Source organism: Hemiscyllium ocellatum, chromosome 13, assembly GCF_020745735.1.
Source record: "Hemiscyllium ocellatum isolate sHemOce1 chromosome 13, sHemOce1.pat.X.cur, whole genome shotgun sequence".
NCBI lineage: Eukaryota > Metazoa > Chordata > Chondrichthyes > Orectolobiformes > Hemiscylliidae > Hemiscyllium > Hemiscyllium ocellatum.
Window position 1 is genome coordinate 64,435,173 of NC_083413.1, and position 14,367 is coordinate 64,449,539.

Genomic DNA, 14,367 nt, shown 5'->3' on the forward strand with positions numbered 1-14,367 from the left:
AACAAATAGAAAAATATTATTCTAATATATCTTTGATCAGTTCACTTAATTCAGTAACCCACAAGGAAATCACATAGTCCTTAGTAATAGGGAAAGTAAACTTTTGTCAACAGCTCTCTCCAATTCATTGGCTTCCTTTTTGATGTTTGCATAGTCCAGTTATGCCATTGTCTGTTACAACACATATATTTATAATTGAGGGGTTCTCCCACCAACAGCCTCCAATTTCATAGTCCAGGAACCCCACACTGGGTGTTCTACCTCTTGCTCAAAATTTACAAACCTGACTGCCCCAGTCAACCCATCATCTCCGTTGCTCCTGCCCCACCGAACTTATCTCTGCATGCCTTGACACCGTCCTGTTCCCCCTTGGTTCAGGATCTCCCCACATACAGTTGAGACACCACCCACACCCTCCACCTTCTTCACAACTTTCAGTTCCCTGGACCCAAATGCCTCATCTTCACCATGGACATCCAGTACCTATACTCTTCCATGCATCATGCTGAAGGCCTCTGAGCCCTCCGTTTCTTCCTCTCCCACCGACCCAACCAGTACCCTTCCACTGACACACTCATTCAATTGGCTGAACTGGTCCTCACCCTCAAAAATTTCTCCCTCAATCCTCCCACTACCTCCAGACCAAAGGGGTAGCCTTGGGCACCCATGTGGGCCTAACTATACCTGTTTCTTTGGGTATGTGGAGGTTACACCAGAACCATTCCCCACCTTTTCCTCCGCTGCATCGATGACTGTATTGGTAACAGCTTATGCTCCCACGAGGATGTGGAACAGTTAATCAGTTTCATGAACACCTTCCATCCTGACCTCAAGTTCACCTGGATCATCTCACATGCCTTCCTCCCCTTCCTGGACCCCTCCATCTCCATTTCCAGCAACCGACTCAACACAGACATCTAGTTCAAACCCACAGACTCCCCCTACCTCCAGTAAAAACATTATCTCTTACTCCTAATTTCTCCGCCTCCATCGTATCTGCTCTCAGGAGGAGCAATTCCACTCCACAACATCCCACACAAGGACTGCGATTTCCCCTCCCATGTGATCAACAATGTCCTCCAATGTATCCTCCACTTTCGCACCTCCGTCCTTTAACCCCACCCCTCCAATTGCAAGAAGGACAGAATCCCCAGGGTCTTCACCTTCCACCCCACCAACATCTGGATACATCATCCTCTGCCGTTACTGCCGCCAGAGATTTTTTTCCCTCCCACCCCATCTGCATTCCGCAGAGACCATTCCCTTCGTGACTCTTTTGTTAAGTCCATGCACCCCACCAACCCACCCTCCACACGTATTACCTTCCCTTGTCATCGCAAGAGGTGTAAAACCTGCACCCATAACTCCCCCTCACCTCTATCTAAGGTCCTAAAGGATCCTTCCACATCCAGCAGAGATTTTTGTGTACTTCCATTCATGTCATCTGTTGTGGCCGTTGCTTTCAATGTGGTCTCCTTACACAGGGAAGACAGGACACCAACTTGTTTCAGAGAACATCTCTGGGTCACATGCACTAAACAAGCCACCACCCTGTGACCAACAACTTCAACTCCGCCTCCCACTCTATCAAAGACCTGCAAATCCTGGGCCGCCCCACTGTCAGATTCTAGCTACCTGATGTCTGGAGGAGGAACATCTCATTTTCTGCCTTGGAACCCTCCAGCTGCATGGGATCAATATGGATTTCACCAGTTTTCTCATCTTCCCTCCCATCCACCCCCTGCCCCCCCACCTTATCCCAGATCCAACCCTCCAACTTGGTACCACCCTCTTGAACTGTCCTACCTCTCCATCTTCTTTCCCACCTAACTGCTCCACCCTCCCCTCTGACCTATCACCCATTGCCCCCACCTTCATCTACCTACTGCATTCTGAGCTACCTTCCCTGCACGCCCCCCCAGACCCACCCTGCTCCCATTTATCTCTCAGCCCCCTTGGGCTTCCCCCACATTCCTGAAGAAGAGCTTATGTTCAAAACATTGACTTTCCTGCTCCTCAGATGCTGTCTGACTGGCTGTGTTTTTCCAGCACCACACTTTTTGACTCTGACCTCGATCTCCTCTGTCCCAGAGAAAAAAGTTCCAGCCTATTTTTATAACTCAAACCCTCCATTCCCAGCAACATTCTGATAAATCTTTTCTGAATCCTCTTCAATGTAATACTATTCTTCCCGTAACAGAATGGACAGAACTGCACACAGTACTCCAGAAGAGGCCTCACCAATATCCTGTACAACCTAAACATGACATTCCCATTTCATATACTCAAAGGTCTGAGCAACCAAGGTAAATGTGTTAAACACTTCCTTAATCACCCTACCTGTTACGCAAATTTCTAAGAATTATGTAACGGAACCCTTAGGTCTCTCTGCTCTACCATACTACCCAGGGCCCTATCATTAGTTGTGTAAGTCCTGTCCTTGTTTGTTTTACTGAAATGCAATACCTCACATTTATCCAAGTTAAACTCCATCTGCCTCTTCTCAGTCCATTGACCCAATTGATCATGATCTCTTTGTATGCTTAGATAACCTTCACTGTCTTACCAGTAATTTTTGTGTCTTCTGCAAACTTACTAACCTTTTATTCTCATCAAAATTGTTTATACAAATGTAAAGTAAAAATGGACATAGTACCGATCTCTGCTGGTCAGAGGCCTCCAGTTTGAGAAACAGCCCTCCACCGCCATCACCTGTCTCCTACTGTCAAGCCAACATTGCATCCCATTGACAAACTCATCCTGAACCCCATATGCTCTAATTTTACAAATGGGTTGGCCGTAATAAATTGCCTCTAAAGTCTAGGGATGTTCAGGCTAGGTGGATTAGCCATGGGCAATGCAGGGTTATAGGGATTGGGTAGGGGTGTAGGTCTGGGTGGGATGGTCTTTGGGGGGGTCAGTGTGGACTCGGTGGGCCGAATAGCTTATTTCCACATAGTGGGGATTCTATGATTCTGATCCATTTACTGTGCGGAACCTGATCAAAGGCATATTACCAAAGTCCACGTAAACAATGTCTCCTGTTTTACTTTCTTCAATCTTCTTTCTTACTTCCTCAAAAAACTTAATCAAGTGTATGAGACATGATTTCCCTTGCGCAAATCCTCGTGAAAGGGTTATACCTGAGACGTCGATTTTCCTGCTCCTGAGATGCTGCCTGACCTGCTGTGCTTTTCCAGCACCACACTCTCGACTCTGATCTCCAGCATCTGCTGTCCTCACTTTCTCTACAGGATGCACTTTATTTAATGGTGTTTTGTGGTATCTAAAATCAAGTGGATTGTAGCAAAGATAAAATTTGCAATCAATTAATTTACAGCATTGAAATGTCTGGCTGTGTAATCAACTAACTGGAGGAAAGCAAATTAATACATTAACATCCTTTTAAGGACCACCCTAATCCTTCCGTTCATTCTCACGCCTACTTAAGAAAATGAACATAAAAGGCGTTCCCTTTACACACACGCGCACAATCCCTAAAATTTCCGGAAACCGATGTTGGGAAATCCGACTGGACAGATCTGAAGCAGGAAGCACAGACAGCTACCGACATATTTCATGCCCTTTCTTTATTTTGAGCCCTGACGAGGAAAGACTGGGTGGTGAATATATTCCCATCCCGCAAACCAGAGAAAAAAAATGGTGAAAATCTCTCTCCCTGCAGCTCTGGGGCAGAAGCCGGAAAAGGCAGAAAGTGAAGAGGATAAAACCGAGATCCTCATCCCCCAAGATGTGAGTCGCTTTCAGTGTTGTGCAATGACATATCAATAGCGTCACTGCTGTAAACATCGCTCTCTCCGGGTTGTAGCTCCAAATGTGTCCATGGACTGACCGCTCCGAGCTGTGCCTTTAATTTGCATTAAAAAAAATCGGACGACCAACAACCAGAGAGAAGGGACATGAATCGCAGTGACAGTGTATCTCGCTGTGCCTTCTGCATTATTGACAATCGGGTGGTGCTGGAGCAATTCAACATTGTTTTGGTTGTGCTGCCTGCACACACTCAAACCTCCCCCCACCCCCCGCACCAAAAGCCTTTGTTAGTTTGTTTACTTGGAAACATTTTAGTTAATGCACAATAGGGTGAATTTTGATCGCTGGGAATATCAATATAAAAATATCCCTACGTGAATGCTTTTTTTCCTGTAGGAAATTGCTGCTGCATTTTTATATATAAAAAAACCCTTTTCTTTCCCCTCAGTGTGTCGGCAATAGAATCAGGATGTGCTGGAGATCTCAGCCGTCCTGCCAGCATCTGCGGAGAGAGAATTAAGAGTTAAGGTTTCGAGTGCGATGACTCTTCTTCAGAAATTGCATTTCCTGATTTTATTTCAGATCTCCAGCATCCGCAACATTTCGCTTTTATTTGAAGTAGCTTGGTTTTAGCACTACAGAGATTATAATAGTTTTGATACTCCATTCGCTTCTCCGCTCGGCATTATTGGAGAACGGTCATTCCTGTTCAACCTTTTTTTTAAAAAACATTCTACTTGTTAAATTCATGACCAATTACAAACTTATTCAGTTGTTTAAAAATAAATGCCTTTCGTGATGATGAAAGCCAACAACATGACCAACTATTCAACTTGCAGAAAACAAAAAACTGCTAATGCTGGAACAAATTTGAAACTAAAATAAAAACAGATTAGATTAGATTACTTACAGTGTGGAAACAGGCCAACAAGTCTACACCGAATGACAAAATCAATTCTGAACAAGTCACTGGACCCGAAAAGTTAGCTCTGCTTTTTCTCCACAGATGTTGCCAGACCTCCTGAGTTTCTCCAGCAAAAGCACATTCTACAGCAGTGGAAAGCACTTTGATTCAAAAGCTTACCAAAGCACAAACTATTGCTTAATCATTTGTTTTCAAAACCTGCCATGTTTTATAGTTGTTTTCCATTTAAAATAACTGCACAGCAGAAATGTTTTAATGTTTAAAAGAAAAGCTTTTGCTCTGAATTGCAGAATCGGTGTTTGTTGATTAGGATAGAGACTTGTACTTTGGCAATGCTTTTCTTCATGATATTGAAATCCAAAACCACGTATCCAAATTGAGTCATTCAGATGCAAATATCCAAACTGAATATATTCTCACTGCACTGCTCAGGTATTTTGTTGATTTATCAATGGAATTAACAAAGCCCAAAGGCAGTAATTTCCAGCATTTCTCAGGTTATGACAAATCTTCACAAAACATTGATTTGGCCTTAATGGGAATATTTTGCCAACTTTGGGCTCCATTCTTTAAGGAGGATGTGAAGACTTTTGAGAGGATGCAGATAAAGATGATGGAAATGATTCGATGAATGAGGGATTTCAGTTAGTTGAATAAATTGGAGAAGTTGGGACTGTTCTCAGAACAGAAGATTGAGAGGAAAACCAGAAAATATTGACCTTAGCTGATCAGGAAAAGAATGAAAGGTGATAAGATGCGTTTTTATGCAGTGAATGGTTAGGATTTAGAATGCCTGGCCTGAGAGTCTGGTGGGGACAGCTGTTAAAAAAATAATTAACTTTTAAATAGTACCTGGAAAAGGATCACGGGACCACAAAGGGCATGAGAGTAGTGCCAACTACTAGAGTATTGCTCTATGAGAGAGCAGACACAGACTCGATTGGCTGAATGGCTACTTTTATGGTGTGATGATCCTATGATTCAATTTTCTATATGAGGAGACAAGTTGTACCACTTCCTCATTGACTGTAATGAACCCATTTCTTTAATATGCTCAGCACTGGAGTAGTCCTTATTGTTTTACTGTTTTAGATGACAGGTTAGATAATTAGATAATGAAGGAATATGTTCCTGTAATGGAAAATCCAATCTTATTCAGCTAAGATTCCAGTAGATAAGGTGTTGTCAATGTGGCCATAACCCATACTAAATGGTTTCTCCCGGTGACCTCTAAGTTATTAGTTTTGCTTTGCTTATCTGCAACACTAGTAATGCGTTGAAAAAAAAAGTATTTCATTGTGATGAGATAGGAAATTTGTATTGGTTCAAATTAATATATTGAATTGAATTGAATTGTCATGAGTATTTAGGCACAGTGAAAAGCTTTGTCTTGTAAGCAATACAGGCAGATCACATAGTTAAATAGCGTAGGTAAGTAAATAATAGTTGAACAGTGGCAAAACCAAACCAAAAGTACAGGTGAATGCTTAGAGTTTGTGAGTCCATTCAGTATTCTAACAACATTAGGGTAGAAACTGTTTCGAAACCAGCTGGTGCATGTGTTCAGGCTTCTGTACCTTCTCCCCTATGGTAGAAGTTGTAGAAAAACATTGCCAGGGTGGGATGGATCTTTGAGAATGCTGGCGGCCTTTCCTTGACAGCGGGCCTGGTAGATGGATTCTATAGATAGGAGGTTGCCCTTGGGGTTTTCCAGGCCGAGTTCACCACTCTCTGTAACCATCTCTGATCTTGAATGGTACAGTTGCCATACCAGGTAGTGATGCACCCAGACAGAATGCTATTGATGGCGCATGTATAAAAGTTGGCAAGGGTATTCACTGTCATGCCAAATTTTCTCAGCTGCCTAAGGAAGAAGAGACTTTGTTGGGCCTTTGTAACCAGTGCATCCACATGAAGAGTCCAAGAAAGCTTGCTTTGATGACCACTTCCAGGAGCTTGACACTCTCCACTCGTTCCACCTCTGTGCTGTTAATGTGTAGGGGACATGAGTAACATCCTGCTGAAAGTCAACAATGAGTTCCTTGGTTTTTCCAGCATTGAGAGCTAGGTTGTTCTCAGTGCACCATTTTGCCAGGTCTTCCACCTCCTGTCAGTAGTCTGTTTCGTCCCCATCTGAGATTCGACCGGATATGGGGGCGGCATCAGCGAACTTGTAAATGGCATTAGTCTGGTATTTGGCAACACAATGATGGGTATACAGTGAGTACAGTAGGGGGTGGAATACACACTCCTGGGGGGCTCCAGTGTTGAATGTTAGTGAGGATGAAATATTGTCCCCAATCTTCACTGATTTGTGGCCTGTGGGTCAGGAAACTGAGGATCAGTTGCAGAGAATGGGGTTTAGTCCAAGATCACTAAGTTTAGTAATCAGTCTCAAGGGGATAATAGTGTTGAAGGTTGAACTGTAGTCAATGAGTAGGATTCTTACTTAGCTGTTCTTGGTGTCAAGATGTTCTAGGGAAGAGTGAAGGGCAAGTGATATGGCATCTGACATGGATCTGTTGGTCTGATAGGCAAACTGGAGTGGGTCAAGAGTAGTGGGGAGGCTGGAGTTGATTAATGCCATGACCAACCTTTCAAAGCACTGAAATTAGGGTCACTGGGCGGTAGTCATTGGGACATGATGTGTGAGCCTTCTTAGCACAAGGATGATGTTGGCCCTCTTGAAACAGACAGGGACAGTGGCCTGCTGCAGGGAGCTGTTGAAGATGTCCGAGAAGACCTCTGCCAATTGATCTGCGCATGCTCTGAGTGCACGGCCTCGTACTCAGTCTTGTCCCATCACCTTCCTTGGACTCACACGGAGGAAAACTGATCTGACCTCTGATGCAGTGACTGTTGGGATCGGTTCATCAGGACTTGTTTGAATAGGTGTTATCTCTCGCTGAAATTCTGCTCAAAGTGAGCATAGAAGGCAATAAGACAATCTGGGAGGGGTGTGCCATCATCTGCTACCTTGTAGTGTATCTTTTTAGAACCTGTGATGTCATTCAGTCTTTGCCATAGTCACTGTGTGTCTGTCTGAGTCTCTAGTTTGGATCAGTATTGGTCCTTGTTGTCTTAATAACTCTGCGAAGGTCATACTTGGATTCCTTATATTTGAGTGGGTCTCCTATACTGAAGGCCTCACACTGGTATTTAGCAGGTTCTGTACATCCTGATTTGTCCAGGGTTTTCTGTTGGGGAATACCCAGATTGACTTCCTCGGTATGCTGCCCTCCACATACTTGCTGATAAAGTCTGTAATGGTGGCTATGACAGTAATTTTAATTTGCTAATATGAGAAATCCAACTTATAAATAAGAGAAATTCATAAGAATTATTACCTTTTATAACTTGTAGGGTATCCCATAGTTATTAACAGCCGATCAAGTAATTTTGAAGGGTAGTTACTATAATGTTGCAAGCATTTTACTCAATTTGCCCACAACCTCACGCAAACAACAATGACTAGATAATTTATTCTATTATCACAGAGACATGACTGCAAGGGGATCAGGCTAGGAACTGAATATCCAAGATGCGCACCCTATTGAAAGGACAGGCAGATGGGCAGAGCTAGTGGGGTTCCCTTGTGCATAAGAAATGAAATAGATCAGTAGCAAGAAGTGATATAGAGTCAGAAGGCATTGAATCTGTGTGGGTAGAGTTAAGGAACCACAAAGGGAAAAAAGATCTTGATGGCAATTAGTGCAGGCCTTGTTGCAGTAATCAGGATGTAGGGCAGAAAATAAATCAGGAGATAGAACAGTCCCACAATAATCTTGTGGGAATTCAATATGCAGGTGGATTGGCGTAAGCAGATTGGTAGCAGATCCAAAGGAAAGGAATTATTTGAATGTGTACAAGCTGGGTTTTTTTGGCGCAACTTGTGGTAGAACCCATTAGGGAACAGGCAGTTCTGGATTTGGTGATGTGTAATGAGGCATACTTGATTAGTGAGCTTAAGGTGACGTACACCTGAGGGGACAGTGATTATAATATGATAGGATTCACCCTGCAGTTTGATAGGGAGAAGTTGGGATCAAACACAATGGTATTACAGTTGAGTAAGGGCAATGATAAAGACATAAAAGAGGAGCTGGCCAGAGGGTCTTTGGATGTGAAGCCTAGCAGGGAAGACAATGGAGCAGCAACAGTTGGGGTTTCTGGAGATTGTTTGGGAGGTACAACAGAAATTCATCCCAAGAAGAAACATATTAAGGGGAGGACAACTATGGCTGACAAGGAAAGTCAGGGACTACATGAAAACAAAAGAAAAAGCATACAATGTGGTTAAGGTCAAAGGGAGGCCAAAGTATTGGGAAATCTTTAAAAACCAGCAGAGGATAACTGACAAAAAAGTAAGGGCCGAGATGAAATATGAGGGTAAGCTAGCTAGTAATATAAAAGAAGATTGCAGGAGTATTTTTAGAGCTATGAAAGGTGAGAGAGTGGATCGCTGGAAAATGAGGCTGGAGAGATAGTAATGGGAAACAAAGAAATGATGGAGGAACGGAATAGGTAGTTTACATCAGACTTCATGGTGGAAGACACCAGTAGATTACCAGAACTTCAAGAGAGTCAGGGGGCAGAGTGAATGTATAGTCATCACTAAGGAGAAAGAGCTGGGGCAGGCTGAAACATCTGAAGGTTTATAAATCACCCAGACTAGATGGACTTCGCCCCAGAGTTCCCGAAGAAGGTAGCTGAGGAGGTTTTAGAGCATTAGTGGTGATCTTTCAGGAATCATTGGAGTCATGGAGGGTCACAAAGTATTGGAAGAAGATTAATGTAGCACCCCCATTTAAGAAAGGAAGGAGACTGAAGAAAGGAGGCTATAAGCCAGTCAGTCCCATGTCAGTAGGTCTGGCAGCATCTGTAAGGAGAGAAGAGAGCTGACGTTTCGAGTCTAACTGACCCTTTGTCGAAGGGACAAAAGCTTTGTCCAGCTTTGACAAAGGGTCAGTTAGATTCGAAACATCAGCTCTTTTCTCTCCTTACAGACGCTGCCAGACCTGCTGAGATTTTCCAGCATTTTCACTTTTGGTTTCAGATTCCAGCATCTGCACCAATTTGCTTTTATCGTTTATTTTAGTCCCATGTCAGTTATTGGTAAGATTTTAGACTCCATCATTAAAGATGAGATGACAGAGTACTTGGAAATACATGGTAAAACAGGGCTGAGTCAGCACAGTTTTGTCAAGGGGAGGCCAGATCTGTTAGAATTCTTTGAAGAAATAATGTGTAAGTTAGACAAAGGAGAGCCAGCCTCTGTTTGGATTTCTGGAAGGCCTTTGACAAGGTGCCACACAGGTGCTAATAATATAAGAACCCATAGTGTTAGGAGAAAGATACTAACATGGATAGAGGATTGGCTGACTGGCACAAGGCAGAGAGTGGGGATAAAGGTCTTTTTCAGGACGGCAGCTGGTGGTTAGTGGAGTTTTATAGAGGTCAGTGCTGCGACCACAACTATTCATGTTATACATTTAAACATCTGGATGAAGGCACTGAGGACATTATTGCCAAGTTTGCAGATGACACAAAGATAGGTGGAGGGACAGATAGTGTTGAAGAAGAGGGGAGGCTGCAGAAGTATTTTTCCAGTTTAGGGGAGTGGGCGAAGAAGTAGCAGATGGAATACAATGTGGGATAGTATGATGTTATGTGCTTTGGCAAGAAGAATAGAGGTGTAGACTATTTTTTAAACAGGGAAAGGCTTTGAAAATCTGAACCGCAAAGGGACTTAGGAGTTTTAGTTCAGGATTCTCTTAAGATTAATGTGCGGGTTCAGTGGCAGTTATGCAGGCTGGAATACAAGAGCAAGGATGTACTGCTGATGCTGTATAAGGCTTTGATCAGACTGCATTTGGAATATTATGAGAAGTTTTGAGCTTTGAATCTAAGGGCAGATGTGCTAGCCTTGGTTTACAAGAATGATCCCAGGGGTGAAGAGCCTATCGTATGAGGAGTAGTTGAGGACTCGATGGAGCTTTGAAGGATTGGGGTGATCTCACTGAGACCGACAGAATACTGAGACCCCCGAATAGAGCAGATGTGGAGAAGATGTCTCCATGATTAGGAGAGACTAGGACCTGAGGGCACAGCCTAAGAGTAAAGGGACAACCATTTAGAACTGAGATGAGGAGTAATTGGGTAAAAACAATGACTGCAGATGCTGGAAACCAGATTCTGGATTAGTGGTGCTGGAAGAGCACAGCAGTTCAGGCAGCATCCAAAGTGCAGCGAAATCGACGTTTCGGGCAAAAGCCCTTCATCAGGAATCAGCAATCATTCCTGATGAAGGGCTTTTGCCTGAAACATCGATTTCGCTGCACTTTGGATGCTGCCTGAACTGCTGTGCTCTTCCAGCACCACTGATCCAGAATGAGGAGTAATTGTTCAGCCAGAGAGTAGTGTATCTGTGAAACTCATTGCTGCAGAATGCTGTGGAGGCCAGGTCATTGAAATCTTTAAGGTAGAGAAGGATCAGTTCTTGATTAGTAAGGAGATCAAGGCAAGAAAGAAGGCATGCGAATGATGTTGAGAAACATAGCAGCCATGATCGAATGGTGGAGCAGATTTGATGGGTCGAATGGCCTAATTCTACTCCCATATCTTACAGGCTTATGGTCTAAAATCAGAAACTGCTGATAATTAGTCAGAACATCATGCAGCATTTGCAGAGAGGAAAAGTGATTATATTTCAGGTTAATGATCTTTCATTAGAAGTTGTTTTAATGGTGTTAGTTGGGATGACTATTGAGTCAACTATGAGGGAAATTTTCCCAGCGTCTTGTCAACTGATGACAGGGAATCTTTTGTGATCATTTAAAAAATCAAGGAGCTTTCTGTTCAGTAACTGAAAGACAGGACTCCTGACAGTGCGATAGTCCCTCCATGGAGTGCTGGAGGATGTGCTTAGATTTTGTCTTTGGAGTGAGGCTTCAGCTCCCAAATTTCTGACCCAGAGGTGAGTACTAATATTGAGTCTGACTTTTTCCCCATCACAATAGCTGAGGAGCTCCATGGTGGACAAAGAAAACTGAAAATAAAAAGGAAGAATTCATTGTCCCAAGTATGCACGGTTCTTCTTTAAGGCAGTTATCTGAAGGCCTTTGTAACGAAAATCCTGGCCTCTTAATTATTGTGTGTAACTTTACCAATAGATGTTATGCTCTACCAACATCCAAAGAATTTTATATCATCAGTAAAGACATCATCTATGACCGATTCCTGGTTGCCTTGAGAAAGTGGTGAACCAGCTGTAATGTATTTTGATTTTCTCTTTTTTCCTAAAGGATATGAACCTTGTACTGCAAGCTGATGGATTTTTATACAATATATTTTGCTGTGATGGGATTGAATATCTTGTTAAATCAAAAAAAATCCTCAATTTCCATTATCATTTGAAACACTGAGCATTTTTTCTTTGAAATTTGATTTAGACTTTTTTTTTGTTTCCCTGTTAGTGACATGTCAAATGCCTAACATCCACCTCTGCACCCCCGCAAACCGCCCTCCCCCCCCCCACCCCTCCCAATCCATGGAGGGGAGATTATAGGCAATGTTTTTAAAAAAGCGAAGGAGTAGAGTGATAGCAATGGAGGGTTTTTAGAGAGGCAATTTCCAATGCTTAAGCCCTTGGCAGCATAAAACATGGCTTGCAGTTGTGGAATGGTTTAAGCTGGCAGTGTAGAGAGGCCAGAGTTGGTGGAGTGCAGATATGGGGAGGTTTGTAGAGCTGGGAGAAGTTACAAGGGTGAATGTGAAGCAAGGACAAAAATGTTCAAATTGAAGTGTTGCTTAACTAAAAAGTAAAGTTGTCATAATCCCAGAGGGCAATGGGCAAGGTTGAGGAGGTGGGACCTGGATGATAACCTCAGCCAGTGCAAGAATTGACCCCCATGCTGTTGGTGATACTCTGCTGTCACACAAACCAGCTGTCCAGCCAACTGAGCTAACTGACTCCCTTAACTAAGGAGTTTATGTACATCAGTAGACACAAGGATAATAGATGCATTGAATTTAATGTTGATTAATATATAGTATGCAGAGTGTTGCATAAACTTCAGATTATGAACAGTGGCCAGGGCTGAGTTGAAATACTCAAGTCCAGAGGTAGCAAAGGCATGGATGAGCAGCAGTTAAATTGTGGTGGATTGATGATATTACTGAGGTAGAAATAGTCAAGTTTGTGGCTTGAATGTGATTGCTTGGTTAGTTACGCATCTTTGGGTCATGTAAAGTACCAAAGTTGTGAACAATTTTGTTCAACCTTAGTCATCAGGGAGAGGGAAGAACTTGGTGGCTCAGGACTGGAGTTTGTTCTTCTCAATTTAATATGGAGGAAATTTCTGCTATTTCAGTACTTGATAGCAGACAACACCCTGATGATTTAGCGATAGAGGGTATGAGAAAAATGGTGGTGAGTTGAAGATTGGAGTCATTTGCTTATGTGTGGAAATTGAAGCTGCAATTCTGGATGATGTTTTGGAGGTGTAGCATGTAGGTGAAAAATGGCTGGGAACTAAGAATGATCCCTTGGACGACATCAGGGGTAATGATGCTGAAGTGGAAAGAGAGGTCTTTGAAGTTAATTCAGTCACTACGATGGAAATGAGAATATAACCACATGAAAGCAATCCCACTCAGTTGGGTAGATGCCACAGAGAGACATGCTGGCAGGGATGGTGTGGTCAATTTTGTTCAGGTGACATAGTAATCCAGTAATTATCACAACGCCCAGGATCCAGGTTCAATTCCAGTCTCTGACGATTATGTGGTGTTTGCACATTCTCCCAATGTCTGCGTGGGTTTGGTCCGGGTGCTCCGGTTTCCTCCCACAGTCCAAAGATGTGCAGGTCAGGTGAAATGGCCATGCTAAATTGCCATAGTGTTCAGGGATATGTAGGTGAGATGGGTTAATAAGGGGAAATGTAGAGTAACGTGGTAGGGGAATGGGTCTGGGTGGGTTACTGTTCCAAGAGTTGGTGTGGACTTGTTGGTAAAAGCAATGACTGCAGATGCTGGAAACCAGATTCTGGATCAGTGATGCTGGAAGAGCACAGCAGTTCAGGCAGCTTTCAAAGTGCAGTGAAATCGATGTTTCGGGCAAAAACCCCTTTGACCGAAACGTCGATTTCGCTGCACTTTGGATGCTGCCTGAACTCTGCGCTCTTCCAGCACCACTAAGCGGACTTGTTGGGCCAAAAGGCCCAAACTGTAGGGATGCTATGTCTGTGTTATAATTTTGTCAAAGTCTGCTTTAAATCTGAGAAGGATAACGGTGGAACACTTAAAACTGTCAAAATCACTTGCGAGCCATTGGAACTTTGAAAAGAACTGCTTTAAAAACTGTGAATACACTGCTTTACATCGACCATTATATATGCCTCTAAGGTGTACAATCACCATGCATCAAATGTAACTGCAGTCTTCAGTTGATTTGCAAGCTACTGGGGAAAAAAATAGTGAAAGAAAATTAATGATTTAACTAGACTAAAAAGTTTGGTACATTGTAATTCTTTGAAGAAGATTCAGAACAAGACTTTTATAGCTGACTGGATTATCTATAAGAGACAGCTGCACTACGTTATGTGCTGTTAATCTCAAATAACCCAATCGATCAGGACACTACTGCAATGCATATTAGTTTCCTCATG

At 43.0% G+C, this 14,367-nt stretch overlaps 1 protein-coding gene across 2 annotated transcripts in view; it reads left to right on the top strand.

Moving 5' to 3' along the window:
* The first annotated feature begins 3,498 nt into the window (after window positions 1–3,498).
* The window catches only part of LOC132821919 (integral membrane protein 2C-like), a 71,716-nt gene continuing 60,847 nt past the window's right edge, over window positions 3,499–14,367 (top strand). For both annotated transcript variants that reach the window (XM_060834881.1, XM_060834882.1), the window contains exon 1: window positions 3,499–3,753. In XM_060834881.1, coding sequence (XP_060690864.1) covers window positions 3,661–3,753 — 93 coding nt within the window. In that variant the 5' untranslated portion in view covers window positions 3,499–3,660. The remainder of the gene's footprint in view (window positions 3,754–14,367) is intronic.